Raw genomic sequence first — 16,821 nt, 5'->3', positions numbered from 1 at the left:
CATTGCACAGGATCTCAAATGTTGTTTTAGTTGCTCTGAAACGCCTGAGCTAAAGTCTGTCATCAGAATGATTTGGTATGATTCCCTCCCAGAAGCGCCTCACACGATTGCGTTCACAAACATCAGGCCTCCAAACGCAAGATAACATGACAGCGTTTATTGCAAGTCATTTATGATGTATGCAAAAAGAACCACAGTTGCTTCCCTGATTGCAGCGACTTCCACTTTTATTACAGATAATTAGTGCCAATTGCCTAGGAAGAGATGATTGAACACATGGGATGGAAATGCTGCATTATTTGTAAATGTTTTATAGGTTATTCCATTTTTGTGCACACGTTTATATATTATTTTTATGAATCTTATTTATTTATTAGGATTAACCCCTTGAGATGTACCATCTCGTTTTCCCAACATGTAATGTAACACAATCACGATGTAGTAAATAATTAGTAAATAATAATTAGTTTTTATTTTTATATTTTGTATTCATTTTAATTTTAGTTATTTTGTTGTGTGTCATTTTTACTAGGTCTAATATGTCTATATATATTTTACTAGGTTTAATATGTCTATATATTTTATTTCAGTTTTAGTATGAGTTAAACATCAAGTTAAACTTAGGGGCCATTTATACAACAGTTTTCAATTTAAAAACTAAAACGTTTTATGTGTTTTGGCCATTCATTTACACAGCAGCAGTGTTTCGGGGGACTGAAAACGCAGACTTTTCAAAACATAATACCGTTATCATCTCCATGTAAAATTACAAAAACGTGGATTTGTAAAAACGTAATATGTGCTTGCGTATTACGTGTTCAGTCTATAGACACGTAGTGTTTCTTTACAAAGTTATATTGCCAACTACTGGCCTGGCATGAATAATACCACATTTTTAATAGTTTTTGCGGATCTGTGTGAACAGGAATCATTTTGACAACGTTGTCATGAGGAAAACGGGAAAAGGGAAAGGGAAAACTTTTCAGTTTTTAGTACATTGTTGTCGTGTAAACATACCCTGAATGAAAAGGAGAAATGTTTCCTTAGCAACTAGATAAAATTAAGTTTAAGTAAAAAAAAAAAGTTTTAGTTAACTACAATAACCTGGTTGAAGACTCTGATCCGCAATTCTCCGTTTGAAGGAAGGTTTCATGCATATTTTCATACTGTTCAAAGCTACTCTAAAACCAGCACCCGTGTTCGTCTGCTATCGGTGCCTGCTATAGTAAAATATAACTTAAATATTCTTTATAAGACTTAAAAATGAGAGCATCAACATTTAAGTTAACACTATTGCAGGTGGAAAAACATGGACTGACGTGCTGTTCCCGTGTAGTATGTTAGGAACGGTGTGAATGAGCTCTGTCAGACAGCAGTGTGTTTGTGCAGTGCTCGGGTCCAGCTTGGCAGCCGTTTTGACCCAGATTGCTGGAATATCCCATTTCCAGCAGACAGCCAGGCTGCGAGGGTGAACCGCTGGAATGCTTTTCAGACCACACGCCTTCTTCACTCGTAACCCCGGCATGGACAGGAAGGACTCAACAATGCTGTGAACTTTTAGTAGTGATCGACTAATTAGGGTGTTTAATGTCAATGCTGATACGATATCTAGAGAGCTGGGTGCCAATAAATGCAAAATTTTCATCCATTTTTCACCCATTTTAATTCACTTGAAAACTTGAAAATAGAAACAGTTTATTATCCATAACAGAGAAAAGCACGACAGTTTTTTTTATAGTGACATCTTAGGCTTCCCATCCTGCATTGCTCTTAAGCTCTTCAATGGTATTTGTGAGCTGCACTTAGAGCTCTAGCTAAAGTGATGTCCACTACTGTTCAAAAGTTTGGGGTCAGTAAGAGATTTTTTAAAGAAAATAATGCTTTTATTCAGCAACAATGCATTAAATTGATTTAAAGTGACATTTATAAAGTTAATATTTATAAAACATTAACAAAACATCTCTATTTCAAATAAATGCTGTTTTTAAACTTTCTATTAATAAAAGATTCTTTAAAAAAAATTTATTATGGTTTCCACAAAAATATTAAGCAGCACAACTGTTTTCAGCCTTGATAATAAGAAATGCTTCTTCAGCAGCATACTAGCATATTAGAATGATTTCTGAAGGATCATGTGACACTGAAGACTGGAGTAATGATGCTGAAAATTCAGTTTTGCATGCAGCCTTGGTGAGCATAAAATACTTTTTTCAAAAACATTTTAAAATATAGCTGCAAGCAGACATTATTGGGGCCAAACACAAATAACACGATAAGTCATGCCAACATGGCTGGGAGCATCAGACCAACTGTAACAACGAGCATTTAAAAACAGAAAAATCTTAAATACAGTCACTAGTAATTTGATTGAACGGTTTATCACTCTTGACCAATAGTTGGCTATGTCACTGTGACCAAATTAATGTGCTGTGGTCAGTGTGAGGGGACAAGTTAAATTCATTTGAAAACTTGAAAATAGAAACAGTTTATTATCCATGACAGAGAAAAGCACTATAGTTTTTTACTGGCCTGGCAATCGTTTGGCACAGCCTCAGAGTCATTTTGGAATCATGCCTCAAATTTGTTGCTGCGGCATACGAAAATGGTTTTGTCTATAAACACGAAATCCATAACTTTTTGTCGGCACAGTCTGAAGATGATCTGACTCAAATTTGGTGAAAATTGAACAAACGGTGTAGGAGGAGTTTGAAAACGGACAGGAAGTTCGGCCGACTATGACAAAATTGGTCAAAATCTATGTTTTCAGCATGACTCAAAGAATGTACTGAGACCATTACAATAGGCTAATTTAATCAAAAGTTATTTGCATTTTTGGAATGCTATAATACATGCTATTTAATTATAAATTGACCACAAGGTAGCACTGCCCCGAAACGTTTTGAGTTTCGTAACGATACGCCAATGCATTTGTAAAATATTTTCATAATTTGGCCAAACCGTTCAGATGTTATAAGCAAAAAAAGCCATTTTCATATTTTCTGACCACCGAAACTGTGCAGGCAGCCTCAAGTCATGCTTGTCATAACACACACCAAGTTTGGGCAGAATTTGCTAAAGGGTAAAGTCTCATGTCCATTACAATAGGCTAATTTAATCAAAAATTATGAGCATTTTTGGAATGCTATAATAAATGCTATTTCATTATAAATTGACCACAAGGTAGAGTGCCCCAAAACTTTTTGAGTTTCGTAACGATACGCCAATGCATTCGTAAAATATTTTCGTAATTTATCAAACCGTTCAGAAGTTATCAGCAAAAAAAGCAATTTTTCATATTTCCTGATCACTAGGTGGCACTGCGCCGAAACTGTGCATGTAGCCTCAGGTCATGGTTGTCATAACACACACAAATTCTGGTCAGAATTTGCTAAAGGGTAAAGTCTCATGTCCATTTTGGCAGACAATTTGTTTAATTAGTTTGCACGTTATTCGAGAACGGTTTGACGAATTTACTTGAATTCCAAAACTTTTTGTCTGCATGGTCTGAAGATGATCTGGTTAAATTTTCGTAAAAATTGGAGAAACGGTCTAGGAGGAGTTAGAAAAAGTAGTTTTTTTCCCGGACAATTCAAATTTAATTGGAAAATTGCTATGGTGACAGTTCAGGGTCACTGTTCCCAAATTTCATAACTTTCCTGCAAGTCATAGACTTCAAGAGCAGAAGAAACAGAATAATAATAATAATAAGAAGAATGCCAGTGATTACAATAGGTGTCCCTTGGTCCCTAAAAATCTTACTGGCCCCAAACTTTTGAACTGCACATATATACTTTATATACAGTAACATGCATCAGCAGACCTTATAGCTGGCAAAATTAATTCCCATTTAGAAAGAATATCCAACAGTATTACATTTCCCAAAACCCAATTTCGCAAAACAGCCTCTGGTCCAGCTCAAAGCATTGCATAACACAAACACATGACAGCTATTTTAAGCCCTGGCAACAAGACAAATCCAAAAGTGCATGTTTTTCAGTGGTTTAAGATTGTTTTGGGTCAGTCTTGGATAGTTGCTGGTGTTGTGCGTGAGACGCGTGTGCATTGAATCGTAGAAATGCCCTTTCAATGCACAGACTGAACACTTGTTTCACATTTATTTGAAATTCAAATGTAACTTACTAGTGGATACAAGCAGTCTCCTGTCAACTGCCTTTGACTGTGAAAGCACTTGTTCTGAATACACGTCAGTGTCTGTAAATACCGCTGATTACACAACACTTACACAAGTTCTACACTATCCAAACTAGCCAAAACAACAGCGGATAAGCACATTCCCAGGGTAAGTATGGCTCTCTTCAGTGCTGGACTTTATGGGCACATTCCAAACATGTCAAGAGTCTGAATCCACACTCAATTCAAATCTCACCCGCAAACAAATAATAATAACACAAAAAATACTGCGCTATTGACTTTAGACCAGGTTTTTGTTGGTCAATGGCGCAGTCGTTTTCAGTTCATCAAAATAGCAATGCACCAACAACATGCCTGAACACACCTGGTTTTCAGACCAGCACGCACATGGGCGAACAGATGGGCGCGAGTGCATTTGCCATTTAAACAACGTGGCGTTGGACATGAAAACGATAACTGTGTTGGGCTGAAATTGGCAAAAAACACTTGTGTCGCATTACGCCAGGAGTATGATAGGGCCCTATCACTCCAGATAGGGGTGATTCAGGTTATATATTTAATATTTTCTTATGAATATTTTGATTCCATTTTATTCCATATTTGTATTCCTGTGTAAAGCACTTTGAATTGCCATTGTGTATGAAATGTGCCATATAAATAAACTTGCCTGGCCTATGTGGACAGTCAATGCATGACACCACCATTCAAAACATATCATTGTGCTTAAAGAGTTAGTTCACCCAAAAATGAACAGTCTCTCATCATTTACTCACCCTCATGTCGCTGACGCTAGACGTAGGCGGAAATACCGCCCCAAGCGAACGGGCGAGGACTAATACATACGCCCTTTACCACAAACACTCCATCGTCAACTTCAATATCGTCCGACATCGTTGTTTTACCTTTTTTTGCTAAAGGACGTTTGTATTAGTCTTCACATGTGCGCATTGTAAACAAGGGTGGCGGTACTTCCGCCTACGTCTAACGCGACCTTTGATTACATAATCACTGGCGCATGCAGAGAGCACAAGATGAGCAATTTAGGTTAAAAAGTATATACATTTAAAAAAAAATTTTTTTTTTAAATAACTGATCGTTTTGCTAGATAAAACCCTATTCCTTGTCTGGGATCGTGCAGAGCCACTAAAGCCCTTCAAAGCCCTTTGAAACTGCATTGATTTGAACCTTCAACATTTTGGTTGCCATTAATGTTTTCCTCAAAAAAACTTTATTTCTTTTCGACTGAAGAAAGAAAGACATGAACATCTTGGATGAGATGGGGGTGAGTAAAATATTTTGCAGTGAACGATACTCGGTTACTTAACATAACCTCGGTTCTCTCTAGAGAGGGAACGAGTATTGCGTAAGTTCCTTACGCATCGGGAAAGTTTTCTTTCTTCGAGATTACTGAAAAACCCAAAATTATCCTTAATTTTGTAATATTGTCAACGCAGTGCGGCAGCCTGGCAGACCATAGCAGGCTATTCCAGCGTGCTATTGGCTGCTCTGCTGGCAACTGCAGCAGCCTATCGGTGAGCCCGCGTGACGTGGCGATCATTTCGTGGCTTCATTTGCCTACAGGTGGGGCGTGGCCATGTGTATATAAGCGGGGCTCACAGGCTGCATATTCGGTTTTCGTAGTTCTGAAGCGTAAAAGCCCACGGGGCGCACGGCAAGGAACGCAATACTCGTTCCCTCTCTAGAGAGAACCGAGGTTACGTTAAGTAACCGAGTATCGTTCTCTTACGAGAGGTTCTCTCATATTGCGTAAGTTCCTTACGCATCGGGAACATATTGTCAACGCCGTGCGCGCCTCGCATACCGCACATGTTTCCCGGGGAACCGGGGAAAAAACACTGCTCGGGCAGGGTGGCCGGTAAGGAAACGGGCCACCGTATATACGGATACTTCATTTGAACTGACGGGTGGTTACGACGGGTGGTTACAACACCCTGTCCCATGAATGAGGGAACGGCACCTGCCGGCCTCCTTCAAATTCACCACACCTTGTCTCATGAATGAGGGAACGGCAACGCCGGTCGCCTTCAAATTCACAATATCTTGTTATATGAGTGAGGTAACGGCACCGCCGGTCACCTTCAAACTCACAACAGCTTGTCTCGTAAATGAGGGAACGCCACCGCCGGTCTCCTACAAATTCACATAAGCCTAGTACCGAACTTACTACCAGTATGTGAGCTATGTCTGCGCAGAATCACTGGGCAGAACCAACAGCCCTATTGAACTGATAACATTTTCGCCTGTAAGGCAGGAACTTCCAGATTGTAAAATCTCACGAACGTAGACGGGGAGGCCCAGCCTGCCGCCATACAGATATCGTGGATGGAAATCCCTCTGGCCCAAGCCAACGAAGAGGCCATGCCTCTAGTGGAGTGTGCTCTGACACCTAGCGGGCACTGCAGGTGTTTGGAAGCGTATGCTGTTGCAATCGCGTCCACTATCCACCTGGACAGGGTCTGTTTCGAGGAGGCGAGACCTTTAGTGCGCCCACCAAACGAAACAAATAGCTGCTCAGAACGCCTGAAGGCGGCGGAGCGTGTGACATAAACCCTCAATGCCCTGACAGGGCAGAGGACATTGCCACCGTCCCCCTCGTCGGATGCTGGCAGAGACGAGAGGGAGATAATCTGCGCCCTGAAGGGAGTGCCGATCGCTTTGGGGACATAACCATGCCTCGGTCTGAGAATGACCTTGGAGTCATTAGGACCGAACTCCATACACGTCGGGCTCACTGAGAGCGCGTGTAGATCCCCCACGCGTTTTACTGAAGCCAGAGCTATCAGGAACGCGGTTTTGAGCGAAAGGAACCTCGGTTCCACGGTTTCAAGCGGTTCGAAGGGATGAGCCTTCAAGGCCTCTAGGACCAAGGCCAGATCCCATATAGGAACCGATGGGGGCCGCGGGGTATTCATCCGTCTGGCTCCTCTGAGGAAACGGATGATGAGCTCGTTCCTTCCTAGCGTGCTGCCCAGCGTCGTCTGAGCGAACGCTGCTATAGCCGCTACATACACTTTGAGCGTGGAAGGGGCCCTGCCCAGTTCCAAAAGCTCCTGGAGGAAGGAGAGCACCCGCTGGACCCCACATTGCTGTGGATCCAAACCCTTGCAAACACACCACTCAGTAAACACCGACCACTTAGAACTATATAACCGCCTCGTCGAGGGGGCTCTAGAGTGTGAGATTGTGTTCATAACCCCTTCGGGCAGGTCAACGGATATCCGTTGGTCACCCATACATGCAGAGACCATCGCTCTGGATGGGGATGCCAAACTGACCCTCCGGCTTGAGAGAGGAGGTCTGCTCTCAGCGGAACTGGCCACGGGGGTGAGTGCAACAGCTTCACCAGCTCTGGGTACCAAATCTGGTTCTCCCAGCGCGGCGCTACAAGGAGCACCGGGTGGCGCGTCTCCCTGATTTTCGCTATAACCTGGGGCAATAGGGAAATCGGCGGGAAAGCATACAGCGGGAGGCTGGGCCAAGGCTGGGACAGCGCATCCTCGCTTTTGGATAGAAACTTCGGGCAGCGGGCGTTTTCTCTTGTTGCAAAGAGGTCGAGCTCCGCTCTGCCGAACAGGCGCCATACCAGCTGGACTGTCTGGTTGTGCAAGGACCATTCGCCTGGGAGAATGAGGCCCCTGGACAGCTTGTCCGGGCCCACGTTGAGTTGGCCCGGTACGTGCGCGGCCCTTAGTAAGCGCAGCGAGCTGTGTGCCCACGTGAGCAGGCGCTCTGTCAGATTGCCCAGACAACTGGATCTGACACCGTTCTGCCGGTTCACGTAGGATACCACCGTGGGTTCGAGCGTTTAACCAGCGTTGTAGCGGGCGCATGCGCATTAGGCCCAGCTGGAGCACTGCTGCAAAAACTTTGAGAGGTGCGATTTTGCCCGGCTGGAGGTACGCAGCCATGCGTCGGACTCGACGCGCGTGTTGGGGTGACAGGCGGGCTGACATTGCCACTGTGTCCAGATTCAAGCCCAGAAATGAGGTTGATTGCGTGGGCACCAATGAGTTCTTGGTCCAATTGACCGTGAGCCCCAGGCTGTCCAAATGGCTGAGCAGCACTGTCCTGTGGGCGAGGAGCTCGGCCTCTGACTGTGCCAGGATGAGCCAATCGTCCAGATAATTCAAAACTCGCATACCCTGTCTTCTCAGGGGAGCGAGGGCCGCGTCCATGCACTTCGTAAATATACGGGGTGCTAGTGACAGGCCGAATGGCAGGACGGTGTATTGATAAGCCTAGCCGTCAAAGGCGAATCGTAAGAATGGCCTGTGACGCGGCGTTATCCTGATTTGAAAGTATGCGTCTTTCAAGTCTAGGGAAATTAGCCTCTAGTCTCTCGGGCGAATATGCGCGAGGATCTGCTTGGTCGTGAACATCTTGAACGATCTTTTCATAAGAGCTTTGTTCAGACGCCTCAGATCCAGAATCGGTCTTAGCGACCCATCCCTTTTCGGAACGAGAAAGTATCGGCTGTAAAAGCCTGACTCGCTCATAGAATGGGGAACCGGTTCTATAGCCCCTTTGCACAGCAGTGTGGCTATCTCCGCTCGAAGTAGATGTGCTACTTCCTCGCTCACTCTCGTCTCCGTACGCGCACAGAAGCGCGGAGGGCGGCGAGCGAACTGCAGAGTGTAGCCGTGCTTCACTGTTCTCAGCACCCATTCTGATACACCTGGAATGTCGCCGCGCTGTATGTCTGATACACGCCGCGCTTCGCGGGTTCGATGGCCTGTATAGGAGGGGCGGGCGCAGTGCGCGCGCTCTCTGTGCTGTGGGCCAGCCGATCGCTCGCGATGGCTGGCCACCCTACACACTGTAACTCTACCGCTTCGAGCGGGGAGTGGCTTGTGTGCGGCCCTACACTCGTCGTTTCGGCCACCTTGGGCGGAGAACAAATGGTGTGTGGCGGGGGCAGAATGTTCGCGAAAATGTGTGAGCGCGTTTGAGCGGGCACAACTCTTACGCGTGGAACATGACCGGTTAAGGGTGGCTGTGTGACAGCGCGTGTGGTGATTAGGCGTGGGCGCAAATAAGCGGACACGTGACCTAACTCTAGCACTCGAGCGGCCGGTGGCCGCTTTATGTGAGTGAGAGACACGGGATTTGTGGTGCTTGGGTGCAGGGGTGAACACAGACAAGTGGGCACGTTTACTGCATTTGAAACACATACGGCGTGAGCCGTGCAACCAGGAAAAATGCAACTTTGTGAATTCTCTGGTTCGCCGTAAAAACAGTGTTTGTAGACAGACGAGAGGGCAGTTTTGCCGGCTCGTTGGCTGCGTGAGAGCCATCTGCAGCAGCCACAGGAGTGGGGGCTGACAGGAAGAAGAGTTTTGACGGTAGTCCGGCCACGGCGGGACTTAACCGTCGCTTCCCCACTCTGCTAGGAGGACTTTGGAGGGGCTTCAGTTGGAAACAGGCGAGCGGGCGAGTTCGCCGGCTCGTTGGCTGCGTGGAAAACATCTGCAGTAGCCACAGGAGTGGGGACTGACAGGAAAACAGAGTTTTAACGGTGGTCCGGCCGCAGCGGGACTTAACCGTCTTTTCTCTCCTTATGTATAGACGCCCAAAAATACTCGAGCACCACGTGGTGCGAGTTAGCTTTCTGTATGTAAGAAAAGCTGGCCGCGAGCCCGGGGAAGCGGACAGTAAAACATTTTTATCTGCCGCGAGAGCTGGGCTCGAACTCGGGTCTCCGGCGTTTCAGCCGCTGATTTTGCCACTGTACCGGGAGGGACACATTAGTGTTCAGTTAGCGCGAGCATACGGCAGTACGTCCTCGTGCTTGTTGGCAGTCGTGCGTGCATAAAAGACAGGCTCGTTACTGCAATAGTAATATTTCCAGCCGACGGAACTGGAGAGGGGGCTGAGAAATGTTAGAGAATGTCGGTTCGTCCGGCCACAGCGGGACGAAAACACCCTCTGTTAATTTCCCGGTGAGTGTGGCGCGCGCGCGCGCTGAACGTGTTCGTGACCGTGCGCACTCTCATTCCTTGTGAACGGCGCAATCTGCGCGGTCCAACAGGGGGAAGTGCGGGTTCGTTGGAGAGCATATGTCAGCGTCATGTGTCATGTGTTGTAACGTAAAGAGAGCTGCAGGACCATCCCTTGTAAGCGGCGCATTAGCGCGGCATGAACAGAGGGGGGAGGAGGCTCGCTCCGAGGCCGTTCATTCCTACCATCCCTTGTAAGCGGCGCGGCATGAACAGAGGGGGAGGAGGCTCGCTCCGAGACCGTTCATTTCTACCATCCCTTGTAAGCAGCGCGGCTTGAACAGAGGGGGAGGAGGCTCGCTCCGAGACCGTTCATTCCTACCATCCCTTGTGAGCGGCGCGGTGGCGCGTCTTGAACAGAGGGGGAGGAGGCTCGCTCCGAGACCGTTCATTCCTACCATCCCTTGTAAGCGGCGCGGCTTGAACAGAGGGGGGGGAACAGCGGAGTGATGTCGTCATAAAACTGCTCGAGTCGAGCCCGCAGGGTCGACATAGAGAGTTCCTCGCACTCGGGGCATTCGCCCGCGAGGAGTGCGGCGGCGGCGTGGTCACGGCCCAGACAGAGAGCGCAGACACATGGCGGTCTCTGGTGCTGAGCTGCACGTGGCACGAGCCGCAGGTGGAACGAGGCGTTTTGATAAAAACGCTCGTGCTCTTTTATGAAACATGTGACTCCACGCGAGAACACGTGCAATGAAAGGATATAATGCTGCCGGATAGCAGAGTAGGCACGGAAGGCTGAAGGTGGCGAGATGCAGCCGGCTTCTTCAGGCGCTGTCCTAAGCTTGCTGTGCTGCGCGGTCAACGGCGGCGGGTCCCAGATCCAGCGATGCGAAGAGCTTCGCTGAAGAACAGAAAATCGAATATGCAGCCTGTGAGCCCCGCTTATATACACGTGGCCACGCCCCACCTGTAGGCAAATGAAGCCAGGTGGGCGCGAAGCGCCCTCATTGGTCGCCACGTCACGCGGGCTCACCGATAGGCTGCTGCAGTTGCCAGCAGAGCAGCCAATAGCACACTGGAATAGACTGCTATGGTCTGCCAGGCTGCCGCACTGCGTTGACAATATTACAAAATTAAGGATAATTTTGGTTTTTTCAGTAATCTCGAAGAAAGAAAACTTTCCCGATGCGTAAGGAACTTACGCAATACGAGAGAACCTCTTGTAAGAGAACTAATCCTTTAAGTGATTCATGTGTGCTGAACGTGTCACCTGATCATCTTCACTGTCTGATGCCTCCATGCTCAAGGAACTCTGGGTCAAATCCACCGACTGCAAAGATAAAGAGACATTAAAATCATTTCCTGTTTAATGTTTGACATAAACCATGTTTTCCTTAATAAATGACTTAGAAAAAATATTTGATAATTAATCAATATCACAGCAATATACTTGTCTGATATACAGTTTTACTGGTTTTTGATAGTCTGGACTAAAATATTTCCATTGCAACTGATCAAACATCACTCCCAACCACATTAGATTTTCTAAATTAAAGATCAGCTTTGGTCTCTGCTGGGCTGCGGTTCAGGGAAAGTGAGGACAGGGACTGTGTACATCTCTGAAGAGATTTCAGGGGAGGCAGGTATAGCGAGGGGAATGTCACTGCACCTAATCCTGTTACAGAACTCAGCAGGGAGCTTCCTGTCTTTTCAATCATGCCCAGTGATGTCTGAGGCTCTTACACGCTTTTCACAGAGCCAAAAATACCCAGCGCATGCAGAACACGTTCATCACAGTGTGTCTCATTGCTTGACTTTCTATATGGTTCTGCTCAGTGATGAAAGTAAAACTTGGTTATGAAAAAATCTGGAACTTTTTGCCTATATGGGTATTTAAGTAACCAGTACTGACAGCAAATAAGTCCCCGTATCCTGCTCATTTACAAGTTCATAATTTTATTTTGGGGGTCTGCTAGAACACGTACATGCGTTGAATTTCATAAACACATTATTTTTCTCATACTAGTCTTTGCTGCAGCACCTCTTTTCACCCTCTGCCTGAAACAGTCTGTTTTAGTTCTCTTTAAAGCCCCTTTCAGGAAAGCCCAGTCTGCTCTGATTGGTCAGCTGGCCCAGAATGTTGTAACCATAGACTGACAAAAAATACGAACGTAGTGTTCGTGATGTCACCCATAGGTTTCTGAAGAGCATTTTTGAAGCCTAAAGTGGGCGGAGCTGGCCGAGAACTATGCAAACTCACCCCCCTCACAGGTGTCATGAAGGAAAAAATAAGCTATATAGACCACTTTTTGTACCAGGATATAAACATATAAACATTTTCTGCTGTAAAGTTGGGCATTTTAACATGGGGAAGATACAGATTTGACTCAATTTTGGAGCCTGTCTCTAGCAGCCAGTCAATGAATTGCAGTTTAAATCACTTCCATGTTGGGTTCAAAGAGAGACCGCGGGAGGTTGCCGCTTGTTTGTAACTGATCAACTGCTTAGAGTGCGTTGGAAATGTAATGTCCACGTAAAGTCCATTATTATGTTTCAGCTGTAAAAAGTATTATATCTATGGTAATTAAGACGTCGCCATTGGAAGTCAATTGAATGTTTTGTCCTTGCAGTGAAGAAATAGCATATGCTCGACATCAATCACTCGTCCAACTGTTGCCAAAGTAGCCAATAGGGGACGTAGCAAAGTCACAGAAATAGAGGGTATGCATTGACGTCACTTTCCCACCGGAACACGACCCCTCAGCCAGGACTGAGTGCAAGAAAAGTGGCTGCATGACTGGATTTAGTAGTGGAAAACAAGTAAAATAAACGATTAACAGTTTAAACTGTTTAAAAGATTGGACTCGATAGTGTTCCTTACAACTTACCAAAGATCCAGTGATCCATGGATATTGACATGAAGCCAGGAATCGTGTTTCCTGATATTTATATGAGCCTGATTTCGATACATAAATATTTACCACTGTCACTCATCACAATTTCGAGAGTGAATCCTGCATGTATTTGCAGATGGGCCTATTTGTTAAAGCGTGTATGTGGCTGCTTGTCAAGAAGGAATAAAACAAGTTTTAATCAAATTGAATATATAATATACAATATATAGCGCTGCCTTTATAATTACTAAAAGCTGTCACTCCTTCAATGAACACGATCTCACAAAGTTCCGTTATATTAATCAGTGAAGCTGACGGCACAATGAATCTCTTATTTACATAATGTCTATACTTTGTTAGAGGATTTGCACGCATGAACAAACACTTGAGCAGTGAGTGGATTCTAATTTCAACACCTGTGATTGGCCATTGCGTTCAAGAAATCAACAGACATGTCTATGATTGGCTACATTACCACGCTCTCTTTGGCGTGGACTTTGTGCTTTGTAACTTTGAAGATTGTTTACATGCACAAACAACAATATTACACACTAAAGCCAGGCTCAGACTACAGGGGTTTGAGGCCAGTTTATGCCCAATTTGGCCCTCCCGACATTGTGTCCATGGCATCGGTCTGTTTCCAATGTTCGGCCCAGATTATCTGGTAATGCGAGGCATTTACAGATGAAATCTTAAATCTCCTGATCTGCTCGCGGACACATCAAGGCCACCCTGACAATATCAAACATGTTTGATATTTAGGATTTTAGGATGATTACGTCAGAACGTCTTCCACAATAGCCAATGAGAGACAAGTCTACAAGGAGACGGAAGTGACGGAACTTTTGAAATGGCGACCGCAAAACAAGAAGCAGCCAACAACACGACTTCCTTTTATAATGTCTCCTAATATAATGTCTACAGCAAGTTGCCTCGCCCATAATCCATTTTGCTTATAACTTTCCCCTTCCCCCGTGAGATCACGTGAGGTGCTAAATCTGGCATGATAATCTCTTGTAGTGTGTGCAGGTTTGATATTTGAAAGAAGAAAATCTGTAGCTAAATGATAAGATTCTCCTCATGTGCGTGAGGCAACCAGATTTCACAATTGGTTAAGATTTATAAACTCCTGTAGTCTGAGCCTGGCTTAAAGGAAAGGTAAAATAAAAAGAAGCATAATAGGTGTGGTTTTCATCACCAGGAATCAACATTTCTTTTCACATAAAAAGCCCTACAAACTATGAAAACATACTTTCAAAACTTACTCCCCAATGGAAAAAAGGAGCATTTATTGAAACCAGTCATTCATGGTGAGCTAATAAGAAGGAAGTAGGATAGATATTTTTATTTTAAAACACCAGTACAACTAATGATAAGAGTAAAACGTGTCTGTCAAGCCTACAGTGCTGTTTTCTGCAGATCCTTCTGAAGGATCTCAACATTAGAAACGACTGACTGAAGTTTATTTTTAACAAGGTTCCTGATCACTTGTTTGTGTGACACATTTCAGCGGTTTGTGCATTTCACAAATCAAAGCTATATCAGTGCTACATAATTTGCGGAAAACGGATACGAGATGGTGAATCTAGCGAGGAGTACCGCGTGAAGAGGTGTGGCCAGCACTGGGCTGCAGGGAAGACCATCATCTTCAGAAAGAGCGCCCGCGTCCTCTGCTTTCCTCCCACAGAGGAGTAACGGCGGCGAACCCAGACAAATCGCATGCTTTAGATGAAGCAACAGACAGGACAGAACGTGAACTATCAAGATTAATCCCACTATACTACTTCTACCTGGTATATTGTAATGTGTTGACATAAGACTGAGTATAAACTACTGTTTAAAAGTTTGGGCTTTTTAAGTTTTTTTAATTGAAATTAAAGGGATAGTTCATCCAAAACATTTAATTCTGTCTTCATTTACTCACCCTCAAAGTTGTCCCAAACCTGTATGAATTTCTTTGTTCTGCTGAACACAAAAAATATATTTTGAAGAATATTGGTAGGGGAAAGTTAATGGGGTCCATCAACTGTTTAGTTACAAACATTCTTCAAAATATCTTCTTTTGTGTTCAGCAGAACAAAGAAATTCATACAAGTTTGGAACAACATATTAAAGGGTGAGTAAATGATGACAGAATTTTCATTTTTGGCTGAACTATCCCTTTAATACTATTATTTAGCAATGATGCATTAAATTGATCAAAAGATACAGTAAAGACATTTATAATGTTACAAAATATTTCTATTTCAAATTAAAACTGTTCTTTTGAACTTTCTATTCATCAAATTATTTTCAAATAGAAAACAAGTTGTTTTAAATTGTTATAATATTTCACATTTTTACTGTTTTTACTGTATTTTTGTTCAAATAAGTGAAGCCTTGGTGCACAATAAATCTTACCGACCCCAAACTTTTGAACAGTAGTGTTTGATGAAATGTTTTTTGTCTGAACTGTCCTTTAATAATAATAAAAATCAAGCCTAAAAGCCAGTCAGAGCATTAAAACACCTCTGATAAATTCATTCGGCCTAGTCTCAGCTATTCTCAGATGATCTGCTTCTTTCAAACAGTGGGTGAAATGTTGATTCCTCTCTTAATGGACTGGTAACTTTCATTGCTGAGCTGCTCTCATGTCTGGCTCAATGACAAAGTGCCTAGTATCCGGAATGTCTACGGGTAATACGCGAACCGCATTAAAGGATCACGCCACTTTTTTTGAAAAAAAGCACTTTTTTCAACTCCCCTAGAATTAAACAGTTAAGTTTTACTGTTTTCGGTATCACTTTTAGCATAGCTTAGCATAGATCATTGAATCTAATTAGACCGTTAGCATAACGCTCAAAAATGACCAAAGAGTTTCAATATTATTTTCTATTTAAAACTTGACTCTTCTGTAGTTACATTGTGTACTAAGACCGACGGAAACTGAAAAGTTGCGATTTTCTAGGCCAATATGGCTAGGAACTATACTCTCTTATACTCTGCGTAGTAATCAAGGAACTTTGTGCCGTACCATGGGTGCAGTGGCGCAATGATATTACGCAGCGCCTCAAAAAAAATAGGCTAACTTCCGTCAACATAACCAACGTGACAACCTGCTTGCACAGGGAGCGTGCTGGGGACTATTTTGTCCCAAGTTCCTTGATTACTACTCAGGAATGAGAGTATAGTTCCTAGCCATGTCGGCCTACAAAATCGCAACTTTTCATTTTCCGTCGGTCTAAGTACACGATGTAACTACAGAAGAGTCAAGTTTTAAATAGGAAAAATATCGAAACTCTTTGGTAATTTTTTTGAGCGAGATGCTAACGGTCTAATCAGATTCAATGATCTATGCTAAGCTATGCTAAAAGTGCTACCGCAAGACCTGGAAATCAGCTGAATGGATTCGAAAACAGTAAAACTCAACTGATTAACTATTTTCAAAAATAGTAGCGTGTTCCTTTAAGAAGGCTACACTAAGTAGCATTTAATCAATGCCAAGACACAGACGCATATTTCAAATGCTGATACATTAATGATCATGTAAATACACTTAAGGTTTATAGACGAAGTGAACATCACGTACACATTTGTAAGGCATTTTGTAGCTCACATTTGTTTGGTCTTGTTTTTATTCTCTTTAAGTGACATTGACGATGTTCCCTGCAGCCTAGATTGGGCTGGTGGCAAAATGTCAACAGTGAAAATCTCATACTCTGTCTTGAGGCTTAAACTTGCTAATTTTATATCAAATTCCAGTTGATTGCCATCACTAATACTCATTAAAGAAAGAGGACAGGAAAGAGAATATACTTATACACTCCCTCTGAACA

General features: G+C 43.9%; 1 protein-coding gene across 10 annotated transcripts in view; it reads right to left on the bottom strand.

Moving 5' to 3' along the window:
* The window catches only part of LOC307140171 (uncharacterized protein), a 72,749-nt gene that overhangs the window by 16,798 nt on the left and 39,130 nt on the right, over positions 1-16,821 (bottom strand). For all 10 annotated transcript variants that reach the window (XM_079839445.1, XM_079839448.1, XM_079839444.1 and 7 more), the window contains one exon: positions 11,383-11,442. In XM_079839445.1, coding sequence (XP_079695571.1) covers positions 11,383-11,442 — 60 coding nt within the window. The remainder of the gene's footprint in view (positions 1-11,382; positions 11,443-16,821) is intronic.

This window comes from Gobio gobio (genome assembly GCF_949357685.1).
Source record: "Gobio gobio genome assembly, chromosome: 16".
Classification (NCBI taxonomy): domain Eukaryota; kingdom Metazoa; phylum Chordata; class Actinopteri; order Cypriniformes; family Gobionidae; genus Gobio; species Gobio gobio.
Note: the sequence above shows the minus strand (reverse complement) of the source record. Positions and strands in the feature narration are given on the sequence as shown.